Source organism: Procambarus clarkii, chromosome 40 (genome assembly GCF_040958095.1).
Source record: "Procambarus clarkii isolate CNS0578487 chromosome 40, FALCON_Pclarkii_2.0, whole genome shotgun sequence".
NCBI classification, from domain to species: domain Eukaryota; kingdom Metazoa; phylum Arthropoda; class Malacostraca; order Decapoda; family Cambaridae; genus Procambarus; species Procambarus clarkii.
In genome coordinates this window covers 23489536-23508697 of record NC_091189.1, presented here as the reverse complement: position 1 = coordinate 23508697, position 19162 = coordinate 23489536, and the positions used below count along the sequence as shown (strand labels likewise).

Sequence of the window (19162 nt, the reverse complement as noted above, 5' to 3'; positions counted from 1 at the left end):
CAGGTTATATAGTTACATCACATACATTGTATAATTGATACAATACATGATCAATCTTGGGTACAAATCCAATATATCATCAAATGTTCCAGAATTCATATAGTAATTCCAGAGTTCAGCATACCTCAGCCTAGGGGGGCGAAAGTCAGTCAGTATGGGACATTCTACAATATAATCTTCAAGAGAGTGCATGTTAACCACCAGTGTATATGATTTGAGAGAGAGAATGCTCTGTGGAGAGAGCATCAATACGGCTTAAGGCGTTGAGTTTTGCCTCAAGACGAAGCTTGGGCTGATCTCTAATTTGCTTCTTGGGTGGAAATGGAGGGATTAAAATTGGAAAGGGTGTAATCTCCCACGGTGCAGGAAAGTGCCGTTGTTGTTTATCTTGGTACAAATCCTCCCAGTGATGGAGGACGTGTACCATTTTCCTGTCATCCCCCCAGTGATGGAGGACGTGTACCATTTTCCTGTCATCTCCCCCAGTGAATGGAGGACGTGTACCATTTTCCTGTCATCCCCCCAGTGATGGAGGACGTGTACCATTTACCTATTCCCCCCAGTGATGGAGGAAAAGGAGCCAATACATAGACGTAGAGTGAACAGTAACAACCTCTAAGCCATGATGTGCACGGCAGTAAACACGACGTCTCTAACCTTAAGTCCACTATGGGCTCATCATAGCCCGTGCTACTTGGATTTTTGTATTCAGAGTAGCTGAATCTAAAATAACATCTAACCATACACCGAGTATAGGCTTCCACAGACGACTCAGACAAAACAACGTTTACATTACTGTACTGCATATACGTCACACTATATCCACTGAGATTTGGTTAAAGGTTCACTAAGGTCCATGAAAGATTTATAGAAAATAAAGCAAAAAAAAAAAAATCAACAAGCGATAGTTACATAAATGATGAATTTCTGTATTTGGAACAGGTAAGATCTATGCGGCAGGTGTGTGTTAATGCTTATATTATTACACAGTTGCGCTGAGCATCACACTTATCTAATGGCTACATTGCGTTTTGTTCTTATGTTGATATATTAACGAACAGAAATGAAGATAAGATAATGCATATTTTTCACCCTAAATCACCTCTCTACCGCCTAATCCTGCATCCTCTCAACACGCTTACCTATATGTTATACTTATCAACTTTAAATACTCTTATATATATAAGCTGATAGGTATGTATACTATATATATATATATATATATATATATATATATATATATATATATATATATACATATATATATATATATATATATATATATATATATATATATATATACATATATATATATATATATATATATATATATATATATATATATATATATATATATATATAATATGACCGAAAAAGTAAGATTAATAATTCTAACACGAATTTTTTCAATATTTCTTATGTTTTTCCCTCACTGTCGGTTAGTTAGTTTAGTTCATTTATTATGCACCCCATACCCATCTTGTGGGCGGTAGTGGAAAGGGTTTCAGAGGCACATAATGGGCTCAGGGACTGAACCCCACAATTCATTTAGCTAAGCAAGTTACAATCTTGATGAACTAGTTACAAAATTCAATATAAGTCGTCACATCAACAATGGGTTCGAGATCGACCACAAGTACAGTTTCTAAATTAAGCAACTGACATATGTGGAGAGCTAGTGTCACAATTGATATGTTTGTCCTGCACACCGCCCCCCATCCAGTGGGCAGCAGTGGATAGGTTACAATCACTTAGTTACTACTGTATTTGCATCAGTATGCAAACTATCAGTATGACTACAGTATTTGCATCAAAATTGTTAATTTCCTTCAAAATCTCACCAGACAATTACAAGCTGCATCATAGACAAATTGGTTCGCCAGCATTGTAAAACCTTCCTAACCTTATCCAACCTAACCAAAGCATCTAAGCCAAATACTGTCGTGATCCATATACGAATTTAAATGTAATACGACAGAGCCTACCCTACCTAATACCCTGATAATTTTACTTACTGACTACTACTTGTAATTACCGTCAAGTACTTACTAGTCAACTGTTTGCTTACCTATCGATACTTACCTGTAGTCAAGTCAAGGTTGACAAGCGGGACGGGGAGCACCTGCATTACCGTACATGCAAGCATGCACAAACTCACGCACTCTCACTATCTCTCACGTGTTTTATGGACGTTCATGCATTCATTCATAACCCTGTTGCACAGTTCAACCCGTCCTCATAAAATATGACCTAATGCTCGTTAAATCCAGACGCCACCAATCCTCAGGCTACAGCTACTATTGGCAACGTATTTGGTCAACTTGTCATTCAAATTGATAATACTTTCAACGACTGTATATTGGTCGAATGTACAAAAGTGGACTGTTGCTCCATAATTAAAGAAAAAAAACACGTTTCGTACTATTAATTTTGTAGAGGGCACGAGAAAAAAGGCAAAAACTAAGCCAAACATTAATTCTTAGGCCTATTATAGCACATATATGTAATACATTAGGCCTAAAATAACATATTAGGCCTAGGATTGCTTATTTAGGTTACTTTATTAAAAGTTACTGTTCCACTTTTTAGTATATACATTAAATTTTGTATTAACTTATCAAGACTGTAACTTGCTTATATAGCTAAAGGAATTTTTGGGTTCAGTCCCTGAACCCATTATGTGCCTCTATAACCCACTCCACTACCGCCCAGAGGATGAATATTGCGTGCATAATAAATTAACTAAATTAAAACTGAAATTCAATTGTACAAAATGGGAAATTTTGGGAGGAAACAGTCAGTCTATTTTTATGTTCAACCAATAGTTTCTACATATATGTTCTAGCATTTTTGGAACAAAATCTGGATATTTTCTTCAAACATAAATCAGTCTATATTATTACTTACCTGAATTTACCTGAAGGCCACTATCTAGTAGCCTCGACGAGGACAGGAAGGCGGCGGCTTGTCGAAGGTCCTCCAATTTGTCCTGATGACAACCCGTCCTCGGACCTAGTCCATTCCATCCTGCGGTCGACCCCAAAGACGCATTCATCAATTTTAACATACTGTTCACTCAAAACTGAACTTTTCTCAAATATAAATTAATATTATTATACATTAGTATATTGTCCATATATAGACATAGGTTAAGTTAGGTTAGGTGTTTAGGTTCTATTGGCGATTATTTGTATTTGCAACCCGTCCTCGACTCAAGTCCATTACAACCAGCGGTCGACCCCACAGACGCATTCATAAATTTTAACATGCTGTTCATTCAAAACAGGAATTTTCTCAAATATAAATTAATATTTTGATATATTAACATATTGTGCATATATAGACATAGGTTAGGTTAGGTTAGGTGGTTGGGTTCTGTTGGCAATTATTTTTATTTGTAGTACGTGGGTGAAGCATTTATAGCGTTGTGGTTTGAACATAATTCGTCAGTGAAGCATTTGTTCCGGAAGTGTTCGAACGAAATGAGTTGTGAGTCGTGTGTAAACCGTTTTTCATTCATAAACAGGGGGTTTGGCGGGTGCATGGAATCACTTTTGGATCTTTGTTTGGAGGACGGGCTGGTATTTCAACCCGTCCTCGACTCAAGTCCATTACATTCAGCGGTCGACCCCACAGACGCATTAATATATTTTAACATGCTGTTCATTCAAAACGGGAATTTTCTCAAGTATAAATTAATATTATAATATATTGGCATATTGTGTATATATAGGCATAGGATAGGTTAGGTTCGGTGTTTAGGTTCTGTTGGCGATTATTTGTATTTGTAGTACGTGAGTGAAGCATTTATAGCGTTGTGATTCGAACAAAATTCGTCAGTGAAGCACTTGTTCCGGATATGTTCGAACGTCAGCAGTTGTGAGTCGTGTGTAAACCGCTTTTCATTCATAAACAGGGGGTTTGGCGGGTGCATGGAATCACTTTTGGATCTTTGTTTGGAGGACGGACTGGGTATTTGAAGTACGTGGGTGAAGCATTTATAGCGTTGTGGTTCGAACAAAATTCGTCAGTGAAGCACTTGTTTCGGACGTATTTGAACGTCAACAGTTGTGAGTCGTGTATAAACAGCTCATCCTCCAAACAAAGATCCAAAAGTGATTCCATGCACCCGCCAACCCCCCTGTTTATGAATGAAAAGCGGTTTACACACGACTCACAACTGCTGACGTTCGAACATATCCGGAACAAGTGTTTCACTGACGAATTTTGTTCGAATCACAACGCTATAAATGCTTCACCCACGTACTACAAATACAAATAATCGCCAACAGAACCTAAACACCTAACCTAACCTAACCTATGCCTATATATGCACAATATGCTAATATGTTAAAATATTAATTTATACTTGAGAAAATTCCCGTTTTGAATGAACAGCATATTAAAATTTATGAATGCGTTTGTGGGGTCGACCGCTGGATGTAATGGACTTGAGTCGAGGACGGGTTGGTATAAACCGTTTTTCATTCATAAACAGAGGGTTTGGTGGGTGCATGAAATTACTTTTGGGTCTGTTTAGAGGACGGGTTGAGCGATGTGGTTCGAACAAAAGTCGCCAGCGAAGCACTTATTCCAGAAGTGTTCGGACGTCATCAGTTGTGAATCGTGTGTAAACCGTTTTTCATTCATAAACAGAGGGGGTTTGGAGGGTGCATGGAATAGATTTTGGGGTCTTTGTTTTAGAGGACGGTCTGTTTATTGAGCTGGATTTTGAATCTCAGCGGCGTTTTGGCTTTTACAGCCTCGATCGGCGGATAGACGGTTCCATGGGTTATAATCCTATGGGTGGAAAAAGCATCACCTGTTTTCCGTTCTGCATTGTGGTTTCTTGAGCTTGAAACCGTTGCTTCTTGTTCGTGAAGTTGTCTGGATCAGGATCTTCCAAATTGTTAAGTATTTAAACGTTTAACTGTCATGTTAAGTTTGCAGACATGTATCTTGTATGATCTGGCTTTGATTAGGTTAGGTCTTAAGGTTCTGTTAACAATAATTATTTTTTTGACTGAATTTTTGCAACCCGTCTGCAGGCTGCGGCCGACCCCGCACCACATATTCATCAATTTTAACGTATAGTGTATTAAAAATCGGTTTGTTCTCACTTATATACTATGATTATTATTATTATACTGTATAATAAAATTCTATATATAATTAGGCTTAGGTTAGGTGTTTAGGTTCAGTTGGTGATTATTTACATTTGAAGTATGTGGTGAAACACTCAACCCATCTTCAGACCAAGTCCATTCCATCCATCGGTCGACCCCAAAGACCCATTCATAAATTTTTGTCTACTATATATGAACCTAAAGCACTGTGCACTCAGCCTCGAGACCCCTGTATATTTTGTTTGTGCGTGTATTGGCGTAGTGGAGGCGACCACGGGAGGGAGGGAGGTATATAGTAATGGAGTGTACTCATCCTAGTTGTGCTTGAGGGGGTTGAGCTCTGGCTCTTTGGTCCCGTCTCTCAACTGTCAATCAACCGGTGCACAGATTCCTGAACCTCTAGACTCAGGAAATCAGGACAGAAGCTCTAGATCAAATCTAATTTGAGATCGTGCATGGAGTCTGCCTCCACCACGTCACTACGAATGACGCATTCCATTTGTTAACTACTCTGACACTGAAACAAATCTTTCTAATGTCTATGTGGCTCATCTGGCTACTAAGTTTCCACCTGTACTCACCTAATTGTACTTGCGGGGGTTAAGCTCTGGCTCTTTGGTCCCGTCTCTCAACTGTACATCAACTGGTGTACAGATTTCTGAGCCTACTGGGCTCTATCATATCTACATTTGAAACTGTGTATGGAGTCAGCCTCCATCACATCACTGCCTAATGCATTCCACCTGTTAACTACTCTGACACTGAAAAAGTTCTTTCTAACGTCCCTGTGGCTCATTTGGGTACTCAGTTTCCACCTGTGTTCCCTTGTTCGCGTACCCCCAGTGTTAAACAGTTTATCTTTATCTACCCTGTCAATTCCTCTGAGAATTTTTGTAGGTAGTGATCATGTTTTCCCTTACTCTTCTGTCTTTTAGTGTCGTGAGGTGCACTTCTCGCAGCCTTTCTTCGTAACTCATGCCTCTTAGTTCTGGGACTAGCCTAGTGGCATATCTCTGAACTTTTTCAAGCTTCGCCTTGTGCTTGACAAGGTACGGGATCGATGCTGGGGCCGCATACTCCAGGATTGGTCTTACATATGTGGTATACAAGGTTCTGAATTATTCCTTACACAGGTTCCTGAAGGCAGTTCTGATGTTAGCCAGCCTCGCATATGCTGCAGATGTTATTCTTTTGATGTGGGCTTCATGAGACAGGTTTGGTGCCATATCAACTCCTAGATCTTTCTCTCTGTCCGTTTCACGAAGGACTTCATCTCCCATTCTGTATCTTGTGTCTGGCCTCTTGTTTCCACTGCCTAGTTTCATTACCTTACGTTTACTCGGGTTGAACTTTAGTAGCCATTTGTTGGACCATTCATGCAATCTGTCTAGGTCATGTTGTAGTCGTACTGTCTTTCTCTGTCTTAATCCTCCTCATAATTTTTGCATCATCAGCAAACAATGAGAGGAATGATTCTATACCATCTGGAAGATCATTTACATATATAAGAAACAGTATGGGTCCAAGGACTGAACCCTGCGGGACCCCACTGGTGACGTCTCGCCAATCTGATTCCTCATCCCGCACAGTGACTCGCTGCCTTCTGTTACTTAGGTACTCCGTTATCCAATGGAGTACCTTCCCTTTCACTCCAACATACATCTCCAGCTTTCGCACTAGTCTCTAGTGTGGCACTGTGTCAAAGGCTTTCTGGCAATCCAAAAATATGCAGTCTGCCCACCCATCTCTTTCTTGCCTGATCGTAGAATTCAACTAATCCTGTGAGGCATGATTTGCCATCCCTGAAACCATGTTGGTGTTGTGACACAAAGTTCCTTCGCTCCAGATGTTCCACTAGCTTTCTTCACACAATTTTCTCCATTAGCTTGCATGGTATGTAAGTTAGGGACACTGGCCTGTAGGTCAGTGCCTCCTGTCTATCCCCCTTCTTGTATATCGAGACTACGTTTGCCGCCTTCTAAATTTCTGGCAGTTTACTTGTTACCAGTGATTTGTTATACATCATGGAGAGTGGCAGGCACAGTGCTTCTGCTCCTTCCTTTAGTATCCATGGTGATATTCCATCCGGACCTATAGTCTTTGTCACATCCAACTCTAGCAAAAGCTTTCTTACATCTGCACTGGTAATCTCAAATTCCTCTAGTGGTGCCTGGTTAATTATTCCTTCGCTTATCTCTGGAATTTCTCCTTGTTCTAATGTGAAGACTTCCTGGAATTTCATATTGAGTTCCTCACACACTTCTTTGGCATTTGTAGTGAATCTGTCTGCCCCTATCCTCAGTTTCATTACCTGTTGTCTTTCTCCTGATGTGGTTGTGCAGCAATTTGGGTTGGGGTCTTAGCCTTGCTTGCTATGTCGTTTTCATATTGCCCTTCTGCCTCTCTTCTTACCCTGACATATTCATTCCTGACTCTCTGGTAACCTTCTCTGCTCTCAAGTGTCCTGTTATTTCTATAGTTTCTCCATGCTCTTTTACTTTGTTAGCTAGCTTACATCTCTGATTAAACCATGGGTTTCTCATTTTCATTTCTGTTTTTACCTTTTGGGCCGGGATAAACTTTTCTGCTGCCTCCTTGCACTTCTGCGCGATGTATTTTATCATGTCTTGGGCCGTCTTTCCCCTTAACTCTGATTCCTAGGTTACATCCGTTAGGAATTTTCTTATCTCCTCGTAATTTCCCTTACGGAATGCTAGCCTTTTGCTTTCAGTTCCCTTTCTCGAGTACTTTAGCCCTTCTTCGACCAGATACTCAAACGTCTGTACACTGTGATCGCTCATTCCTACTGGGGCCTCGAAGTCAATTTCCCTTATGGCGGAGTCATTCAGAGTGAAGACTAGGTCGAGTCTCGCTGGTTCATCGTTTCCCCTCATCCTAATGGGTTCCCTGACATGTTGGCTTAGAAAGTTTCTTGTCGCCACCTCCATTAGTTTGGCTCTCCATGTATCCTCTCCTCTGTGCGGTTCCTTGTTCTCCCAGTCTATCCTTCCGTGATTGAAGTCCCAGCATGATGAGCAGTTGGGATCGATTTCTACAGGCAGCAGAGGCTGCCCTCTCAATTATGTTATTAACTGCCATGTTGTTTCTGTCATACTCTTGCCTGGGTCTTCTGTCATTTGGTGGAGGGTTATATATCACCCCTACTACTACTCTACGTCCTCCCATCGTCATGGTGCCTGTTATGTAGTCTCTAAGCCCTTCACAGCCTGGGATAACCATCTCCTTGAAACTCCATTCCCTTCTCATGAGTAGGGCCACTCTGCCTCCTCCCCTACCCTCCCTCTCTTTCCTTATTACAGTGCAATCCTGGGGGAATACTGCATTTGTTATTATTCCTGAGAGTTTTGTTTCCGTGATTCCAATTACATCTGGGTATACTTCTTGTGCTCTTTCCCTAAATTCATTCACCTTGCTTGTAATCCTATCTATGTTCATGTACATTACCTTGAAGCTGACTCTTTTCTGTCCATCCACAGTTTCTGTTGCTTCCACTAGAGTAAGTAAGCATGGAGGGTCTGGGATGGGAAGAGGAAGGGGGGGGGGCCCTGGGCTGTGAGGAGAGCTGAGAGTGAGGGGGACCTGGGTTGTGGGGGGCTGGGAGGATCTGGTTTGGAGAGGGTAGGGGCAAAGTGAGGAGAGGTGAGGGAGAAGGGAGGGCTTGGGGGGATGGGGAGAAGAGGGGGTTTGGGGGGGATGGGGGGAGGGAGGGCTTGGGGGGTGGGGGAGAAAGGAGGGCTTGGGGGGGAGAAAGAAGGGCTTGGGGGAGAGGGGGAGGAAAGAGAGCTTGGGGGGGAGGAGAAGGGAAGGCTTAGGGGATGGGGGAAGGAGGGAGGGGATAGGGGAAGAGGGAGAAGGGGAGGGCTTAGGGTGGTGGAGGAGTGTAGGGGCTGGGGCAGGTAGGGCTTCTATTGGTTGGGAGATGGGTGTGATCCTCCTCCCACTGGGGCTGTTGAATTGCCTGTGGAGGGTTCCCCACTCCCTTCTGGGATCGTAGGGTTCTAGGTTGTAGTTCCCTGATTCCTTTCCCTCTCCTTGCTGCTGCTGTCCTCTGTCTCTCCTCCCTGATCATATCCCTCTGCAGGAATACCTTTTTGAACTTCGGCACATTGAGTAGGCTGCTCTTCTTTGCTAAAATTTCCTCTTTTGTGTTCTTGCTTTTGAAAACCACTTTTATAAATCGATCTGCCTGAAACGCTTTGCGTCATAGTGGCTTGAGGCATTGTATGTACTATATATAGCTCTATCTATAAATCCATCAATGTTTGTATCACACCTTGTATGTATGTACTTCACCTGAATAAACATTTGAATTTTAAATTTTGAATCTTTGTCCTTGTTGTACCGGCCAAGCCTGAAAACTTTTTCTATATTCAGTTCTTCCCCCTCCATCTGAACTCCTTCAAGGATCTCTTTGACTGTGGCTTTGTCCATATCTCTCCTCACCCCTGGAGTGGCGCCTATTTCCTTCCTAATACCTACTACGACTACTGCTCTTTTCCTCTCTATCAGTCGGCTAGTGCATCTTGCTGCTTCCTGAGAAGTAGCAACTTTCATGGCAATTTCCTGTATTGCAGAGACAACTTCTGGGGTCCTTCTAAGTATGTCTGCAAATGAGGGTTGTAATGTAGAAGTCTCTTCTATAGATACATTACCATCTTCCTGTACATTACCATACATTACCTGTGTCCCATTGTTCGTGTTCTACCCTTACTGAAGGGTTCGTCTTTGTCCACCCTATCAATTCCCCAGAGAATTTTGTAGATGGTTATCATATCTCCCCTTACTCTTCTATTTTCTAGGGGTGTGAGGTTCAGCTCCCTTAGCCTTTCCTCGTAGATCATACCTCTCAGTTCCGGAACTAGTCTGGTAGCATACCTCTGAATCTTCTCTAACTTTGGTTTGTGTTTAACTAGGTATTGACTCCAGGCTGGAGCTGCATACTTCAGGACTGGTCTTAGATAAGTGGTATACAAGGTCTTGAACGATTCCTTACACAAGTTTCTAAAGGCGGTTCTTATGTTGGCCAGTCTAGCATATGCCGCTGATGATATAATTTTGCTGTGGGCTTCTGGGGACAGGTTCGGTGTGATATCAACCCCCAGATCTTTCTCTCTATATGACTCTTGCAGGATATCACCTCTCAGATGGTACATTGTGTTCAGCCTTCTGCTTCCTTCGCCTAATTTTATTACTTTACACTTTGCTGAGTTGAACTTTAATAGCTATTTACTAGAACATTTCACCAGTTCGTCCAGGTCGTCCTGTAGTCACTGTCTATCTTCATCTGTCTTGATTCTTCTCATAATTTTTGCATCATCAGCAAACATTAAGAGGAATGAGTCCATGACACTATAATGAATGTATTGTCATAGTGGAGGTTGCCGAGGGAGGGAGGTATACAGTAATGGAGTGTGTTGGCGTAGTGGAGGCGGGCGAGGGAGGGAGACATATAGTAAAGGAGTGTGTTGGCGTAGTGGAGGCGGTGGAGGGAGGCAAGTATTATAGTAATGGAGTGTGTTGGCGTATCGGAGTGTGTGAGGCGCCGCGCGGGGTGACGCACCCAGCTAACGAACTCACACATGCCCGCCATCACCACACGCTCTCCTAACATCCCTTATATTACCCTCTCTACCATACTCACACCCTTAAAAATACACAAGCCTACTTAAAATCAAAACATTTAACAATTAAAATGTATATTTGTGAATTAACGTAATATTTCATTGGACAAAAACAGATATAATTGTATATGTGGCGAGGGCGGGCAGTGTAGGGGCGCGCGGTGGTGCCGTCTGGCGGGCGGCGGCGGAGGCCACATCCGGGGCCGCGCCAGTGTTATGGCGGCCGCGACGGAGGGCAAATATGACGCAGCCAATATCCGCGATGAACTTGCTAATACCAATGGGAATTGTGTAGGAAATGCCGTGAAGCTCGAGGAAGAGAGCGACACCACGCAAGTCGAGGGCCGAATTGTTACGGGCCGAGATAAGGAGAGTTTCAGGAATTTCCCGGGATTTGTGGAAATGTCGTCGCCTGGCTCTTCAGCTTCGCTTGTAAAAATGGATTCAAAGTATTCGCCAGGTAGGAACGTGATTCAAATCACATCCCCGAGTGCATGTTTCTACCACCTCGCCTCTCTTCCCTCGCCGACGCCTCGAGCGTGTCTGTAGGTCGTCACATTTTGGGTTAGCGAATCACTACACCTGTTCCCAGGCTTGTCAAAGAGAAACCACGGAGCTTTATTGCGTTTGATGGGGGGGGGCCCGGCATTGGGGTGGGGGTGGCGGGGGCGCTGCTTGCCCTCCACCACACCCCCTACACTACTGCTTGCCATGGATATTACCCTCCTGAAGGGGAGCCCCTTGGTGGACATGTGGAGTTCTCGTCTGTCACATTTCACCCTTTCTCCTGGTGCGGGGGTGTGAAAGCAGGTTTGGGTTCCTGTCTCCCCCACCGTGGGCCCCCACTGTGGGCCCCCATTGTGGGTGCCTGTCTCCCCCCCCCCATTGTGGGTGCCTGTCTCCCCCCCCCCATTGTGGGTGCCTGTCTCCCCCCCCCATTCTGGGTGCCTGTCTCCCCCCCCCATTGTGGGTGCCTGTCTCCCCCCCCATTGTGGGTGCCTGTCTCCCCCCCCCCACTGTGGGTGCCTGTCTCCCCCCCCATTGTGGGTGCCTGTCTCCCCCCCCCCATTGTGGGTGCCTGTCTCCCCCCCTCCACTGTGGGTGCCTGTCTCCCCCCCCATTGTGGGTGCCTGTCTCCCCCCCATTGTGGGTGCCTGTCTCCCCCCCCCCACTGTGGGTGCCTGTCTCCCCCCCCCCATTGTGGGTGCCTGTCTCCCCCCCCCATTGTGGGTGCCTGTCTCCCCCCCCCATTGTGGGTGCCTGTCTCCCCCCCCCCATTGTGGGTGCCTGTCTCCCCCCCCCCCACTGTGGGTGCCTGTCTCCCCCCCCCACTGTGGGTGCCTGTCTCCCCCCCTCATTGTGGGTGCCTGTCTCCCCCCCCATTGTGGGTGCCTGTCTCCCCCCCCCATTGTGGGTGCCTGTCTCCCCCCCCCATTGTGGGTGCCTGTCTCCCCCCCCCATTGTGGGTGCCTGTCTCCCCCCCCATTGTGGGTGCCTGTCTCCCCCCCCCCATTGTGGGTGCCTGTCTCCCCCCCCCCATTGTGGGTGCCTGTCTCCCCCCCCCCATTGTGGGTGCCTGTCTCCCCCCCCATTGTGGGTGCCTGTCTCCCCCCCCCATTGTGGGTGCCTGTCTCCCCCCCCCATTGTGGGTGCCTGTCTCCCCCCCCCATTGTGGGTGCCTGTCTCCCCCCCCCATTGTGGGTACCTGTCTCCCCCCCCACTGTGGGTGCCTGTCTCCCCCCCCCACTGTGGGTGCCTGTCTCCCCCCCCCACTGTGGGTGCCTGTCTCCCCCCCCCCACTGTGGGTGCCTGTCTCCCCCCCCACTGTGGGTGCCTGTCTCCCCCCCCCCACTGTGGGTGCCTGTCTCCCCCCCCCCACTGTGGGTGCCTGTCTCCCCCCCCCACTGTGGGTGCCTGTCTCCCCCCCCCCACTGTGGGTGCCTGTCTCCCCCCCACTGTGGGTGCCTGTCTCCCCCCCCCACTGTGGGTGCCTGTCTCCCCCCCCCACTGTGGGTGCCTGTCTCCCCCCCCACTGTGGGGTGCCTGTCTCCCCCCCCCCACTGTGGGGTGCCTGTCTCCCCCCCCACTGTGGGTGCCTGTCTCCCCCCCCCACTGTGGGTGCCTGTCTCCCCCCCCCACTGTGGGTGCCTGTCTCCCCCCTCCCACTGTGGGTGCCTGTCTCCCCCCTCCCACTGTGGGTGCCTGTCTCCCCCCCCCACTGTGGGTGCCTGTCTCCCCCCCCCCACTGTGGGTGCCTGTCTCCCCCCCCCACTGTGGGTGTCTGTCTCCCCCCCCCCACTGTGGGTGCCTGTCTCCCCCCCCCACTGTGGGTGCCTGTCTCCCCCCCCCACTGTGGGTGCCTGTCTCCCCCCCACTGTGGGTGCCTGTCTCCCCCCCCCCCCACTGTGGGTGCCTGTCTCCCCCCCCCACTGTGGGTGCCTGTCTCCCCCCCCACTGTTGGTGCCTCCCCCCACTGTGGGTGCCTGTCTCCCCACCCACTGTGGGTGCCTCCCCCCCACTGTGGGTGCCTGTCTCCCCCTCAACTGTGGGCACCTGTCTCCCCCCTCTCTGGGTGCCTTCCCCCCACTGTGGGCACCTGTCCCCCCCACTGTGGGTGCCTGTCTCCTCCCTCTCTGGGTGCCTTCCCCCCACTGTGGGCACCTGTCCCCCCCACTGTGGGTGCCTGTCTCCTCATTTAATTAATGAGTTACCTGTTGTTCATCTCTCATTGGCATTTGGTCTAATAGTTTTCTAATTAACCAAGCCAATACAAATACTGTATAAGTATCAACAGTTTATTTGCATTCAGCATTTGTCTACTCATGCCTTATTTGCAAATGTTTTCCCATATGCTGTATACACAGTCTTAACTATCCATATACAGATATTCCCCTTAATGACCAGATATACATGTCTACACATTAGTTTCACATAATCACTACATTCATAATCACACCCAAGATGGTGTGATTTCAACAGATTTCAAAGCCTACCTCACATAATGTTATAAATCCACCCACAGGGTTGCTTTATAACATCTCACCCACACCCTGTTATAAATCCAACCACAGGGTTGCTTTTTAACATCTCACCCACACCCATGTTATAAATCTCACCCACAGGACTATAACCCCCATGGAACCACCTGTTTGCCAAAGCCGTAAATATCAAAACTTAAATGTTAAAATCCAACTGGGAAAAAATCATCAGAGTAAATGGGGGGACCTTGACAAGACACTGGCTTCCTGTCCTTGTTGAGGTCACTAGTGTTTGTGCCCTCAAGTAAATTCAGGTATATAACACAGCCCATCCTAGCCCTCAGACAATTTGACAGTTCATCTTTACCTATTGCTTGACATCTCCCATAATATTTTCTTGTACTATATACTAATTTCTAACAAAAACAACCAACTATATGGAAACAAACGGCTCATTATCTTCTCACTGTCATCTCATTGCTTTACTGTTTAACAAATCACCTAAATCCCAAACATTTCTTGGCATACCAGATGGTTGCAGGGTCCATACAAAGAGATAATTTTGATTGTGGAAACCACTTTAAACCACTATGGCACTAATAGCATTGCAATATATGCTAGTTTCAGACCAAATTTACAAAAATATCAAGTGGAATTTTATTATGTTTTGTCATACATTGAAAGTGATTTTCAATTAGTTTTGTAAGGGAAAAAACATGATTCTGTGCATGTAAATATATACTGTACATACTGTATATGTTTGGTTGGTGGTGGCTAAAAACATGCATCCTATCTGCCAGAAAATATGGTACAGTATTTAAAAAGATCAAGCGATGTACAAGCAACTTCATCTGTAACTACTTGGACATTGTATTTCAAGTAACAGTGTAACTTCAACTTCAAAAGATCAGTTAATCAGTCTCTCTTATTTTATTTGTTAAAATTATGTTGCCTAGTGGATATTGAAAATTGTTGTTGGCATTACAGTATCACACTAGGGTATAGCACGGTATAATTTGTTTAAACTGTTTGGCTAATTTGCTTTGTTTTTTAAACTGACATATTGAAACTTTTTTATTTATTTTTTTTATTTTCCTGCTTGTATGGATTAAGCTAACATCACCTTAAAACTATTGTTTTCCAGTTTTCACTTTCTTGTGCTATTCATTCACATTAAATCTGCTTCTTCACACTCGCCATCATCTGTTCATCTAAATTATCCTTTCCTACTCCTACCCTCAAACTTGCTGTTTTTACAGCTACTGTAGTGTCATTTGTTGAATTTGGTCAAACCATGGCATTGTGCATGGTTTGATCTTGCTATTTACTACTATCCAATCAATATGTTTCCATGGCATTTTAATTCCTTATTCTATTTTGTTACCTCTTAACACAACTGCAGATCATTTAATTTTTATGTTTAGGTTCAACTTTATTCATCTTATTGTGCAAGCAAATGGGGGTAGCAATGCTGAAGTTGTTAGTGATTCATTTAGTTGATGTAGTGTTTGATCATTGCAGATTTTATGCACTGTTTCCTTAAATTTTCTTACTTGATGAGGCACTTAACATCCTTGAAGGTCGTTAGGTGTAGCTGTTTGCTGTATGTGATGTAAGCATTGTTAGTGTTATCTGCATGGCAGGCATACTTGGGTTCATTAGTCTTCACATCCAAGTTCTTTGAATTTCATTTACACAGTTTGTCATAACTAAACATGTCATGTTATAGCATAATCCCCTGCTGTGGTGATCCTGTTCATGTTTGTTCTGCATCTAATGAGGTTATTGTGGATGTTGTGTACAATCCCTACATTTGCCTTATTGTAGGTGATAAATCTTATGATGTTATTGACTCTGTCCTGCTTGGAGAATGAGACCTTTTAGTTGTGTGTGCTAGTGGCTTTGTAAGAATGTACCATATAATCACCAAAATCTACACTTTCTCAACTCATCACACTTCCATGTATATAAATAAATAATTTAATAATAAATTGCTTCGGAGGCTTAACACTGCTGGCTTAATCATAAATGCCATAAATCACCATTTTTATCTTGGTGATAAAATGGTTTAACAATGTTTTTTTTGTATGTAGGCTTATTATAGCCTTTCAAATTGTCACCATCTTTCATTGTTAGTGTGTCAAGAAAAGGAAGGAATCCATCTGTTATGGTTGAGGCTGAATAGAAACAATCTTCGTCCACATGGTTTTATTCTCAGCCAATAACAACAACAACAAAACAATTATCAGGTACATGAAATATTATTAACAAGATCATAAACAAAAGAGCATCTGCTCCAAACATGCTACTTCCAACATCTGTAGTACTCAATCCCAACGTTCCTCCCCTTTTAAATAAACTATCCCTACAGGTTAAGTCTATCAGGCGGTCGTATGATTCTTCCAGATTTTCTCAACTGGGAGTCCTGGTCTGTTACTTCTGGGAAACATTCTTCTGTCACAGGCAATCTACTTAATGCATCAGCTACTACATTATCCTTGCCTGGCTTAAACTCTAAATCATACTCAAACTGCGAGAGTAGTAATGCCATCTTTGAATTATAGCATTGGCATTAACTGGAATCTGTTTACCTCTGCCAAACAATCCTAGCAGGGGTTTATGGTCTGTTCTAGCAAAAAATTTCCTCCCCAGCAGAAAATATCTCAGTTTTTTTACAGCATATACCAAAGCTAAGGCTTCTTTATCTAACTGAGAATAATTCTTTTCTGCAGGAGATAATTTCTTGCTAGCAAAATATACTACTTTATCCTCACCATCTACCTCCAGTTTTAATGTTTTTAAAGTCTACCTGTAAAATTAGTGAGCACTGGAGAATTGATCAATTCCTGCTTAATATTCCTGAATGCATTTTCCTCTCGTGCTGCCCACTTAAATCTAGCCCCTTTTTTCAACAATTCATACAAGGGTGCTAATTTTGTTGAAAAGTTCTTCATGAACTTACAAATATGTAACCATCCCAACAAAAGACTGTACTTCCCCAACTGATGTTGGGGCTGGGGCATCTACTATTGCCGCTACATTTTTGTGAGAAGGAGTAAAGCCCTTACCTGAAATATGGTACCCCAGGAATTCAATGGCCTTGGTCTTCAACGTTGTTTTTCCCTTATTAATCTTCACATTGTGCTTTTGCAAAAGATTCAAAACTTGTTCTAATTTAGCATCATGCACTTCCTCATTCTCTCCACATATAATAAAAGAGCCGGTCGGCCGAGCGGACAGCACGCTGGACTTGTGATCCTGTGGTCCTAGGTTCGATCCCAGGCGCCGGCGAGAAACAATGGGCAGAGTTTCTTTCACCCTATGCCCCTGTTACCTAGCAGTAAAATAGGTACCTGGGTGTTAGTCAGCTGTCACGGGCTGCTTCCTGGGGGTGGAGGCCTGGTCGAGGACCAGGCCGCGGGGACACTAAAAGCCCCGAAATCATCTCAAGATCTCAAGATAATAATATCTAAAAAAACTAGCCACACCTTCAATGTTTACTAACAACTGGGACATGAATCTCTGAAAAATTGCTAGAGACGAGGAGAGCCCAAAAGGAAGTCTTTAATACTTAAATAACCCCTTGTGGGTATTAATCACTAACAATTTCTGGCTCTCCTCCTCTACAGGAATTTGCAAGTAAGCATCTTTCAGGTCAATCTTAGAAAAAATTGCCCCTTGCAGACCACTGACAACAACTCGTCCATCTTAGGTAAAGGGTACTTCTCACAGTGTATGCGGTTGTTCAGTTCCTTGAAGTCTGCACAGATTCTCAAGGATTTCCGATCTGCCTTCAACACTGGTACAATTGGGGCTCCCCACTCACTGTAAAATTGGCTCTAAGATGCCTTCTGCCACATGCTTTTCCAGGACTGATTCTACCAATTGCTTGTAATGAAATGGCACTGTTCTTGCCTTGAAAAATTTAGGTGAAGCCCCACTTTTCAGGTGAATTTTTGCCACCATGCTATTAATTGGCTTATCTGCCTCCACTGAATATTTATCTAACATTTGTTCGGCACTTTTAATTGTTTTAACTATCGACAATTCATCTAGGCCCGCCAAGAAAATTTCCACTTTTTCCATGAAATCCTTACCACATAGGCTAGGATTATGTGAATCCACTACATAAAAATCCTGGACAATTTCTATTCTATTATAACCTACTTTTGCCGACACCTTGCCATAGACCTTAATCGGTACATTATCATAAGCACTTAATGATTTTTTACCTGGTTTTACATTCAATTGCAAGGTATCTGCCCAATCTCTAGACAATGTTGACACTGCAGCACCAGTGTCCAGTTCCAAGGGAACTAACTTCCCATTAATTACAAAATTCACCACTTGTAACTTCACTGAACATACCTTTTCTTTCACCGAATATAGTCTGCTTTCCTCACCTGCAGCTTCTTCAGGCGGTTTACCTTCCTCTACTGCCTTGACCACAGTACCACTACCCCTTCTTCCTGCATTCCCTGGTCGTCTCCTCTCCCAGGCCTTGCTGTTCCTGTTCAGATACAGGTATTCCCTACACACACTGTTCAAGTGTCCCTCCTTGTTACAAGAGTTGTATATATATGCACAAAACTTGCACTTGCTACTTATGTGATTGTATCCACAATGTTTACATCTGGTCTGGCCCTGTACGACCATAATTTCCTGAGTAGAAGTCTTACTTCCAAATGCCCTTTCCAGGTTCCATATCTTCTCGAGCACTGTCCATGAAGTCATCGATTGTAGATCCAAATTTTCTGCCACCAGGTTAGGGAAATAATTCTCCTTTTCCACTGTCATGAACAACTGGTCCCTAACCCTGCCGTCTAACTGTGCTCCGAAGTTGCAGTGGTTAGCCAAAGCCTTCAATTCCGCAAATAAATCCTGTACGGATTCCTGCTGCTTTTTCGTCCTCATCTGGAAATCCATCAAACTCCTGTGATATGATGGTTTCACCACATACTGACGTTTAAGCAGGGCAATCAGGTCTGCATAGGTCTTCGTGTGAGGTAGCTCAGGTGCACACAAATTTCCAAAAACACTATACACTTCAGAACCCAGTGAAACTAAGAGTACTGCTTTCTTGTTGGCGTCCTCCTTAATCTCCCGGTACTGGAAGTTTGCTTCCAGCAGGTTGAGCCACAAGTCCAACGAGATCTTGGCAGTGTTTAACGGCTCCATTGACATGTGCGGCGTAGCCATGGCCACGGTGGTAGCACACTCGACTGTTGTATGTGAAGCGTCCACACGACGTATCCTGCTCTCTCTTGATCCTCCCACCACGTCTCGTACCCTGGCTCTCTGCTGGAGATGTTTAATCCTCATCGCCACTGTTATGGTTGAGGCTGAATAGAAACAATCTTCATCCACATGGTTTTATTCTCAGCCAATAATAACAACAACAACAAAACAATTATCA

General features: G+C 44.4%; 2 protein-coding genes across 3 annotated transcripts in view; one reads left to right on the top strand and one right to left on the bottom strand.

The window, feature by feature from the left end:
* The window catches only part of LOC123757979 (inversin), a 195027-nt gene extending 192098 nt beyond the window's left edge, over window positions 1-2929 (bottom strand). The window contains exon 1 of the mRNA XM_069338860.1: window positions 2908-2929. The gene's annotated coding sequence lies outside the window, so the exon portion shown is untranslated. The remainder of the gene's footprint in view (window positions 1-2907) is intronic.
* Window positions 1-19162, top strand: part of LOC123757978 (lysine-specific demethylase 9) — a 125943-nt gene that overhangs the window by 5921 nt on the left and 100860 nt on the right. The window contains exon 1 of one of the 2 annotated variants that reach the window (XM_045742044.2): window positions 10943-11228. The exons of the other annotated variant lie outside the window; for it this stretch is intronic. Coding sequence (XP_045598000.2) covers window positions 10985-11228 — 244 coding nt within the window. The 5' untranslated portion in view covers window positions 10943-10984. Of the gene's footprint in view, window positions 1-10942; window positions 11229-19162 lie in introns of those variants that run through there. 2 annotated transcript variants of the gene reach the window in all.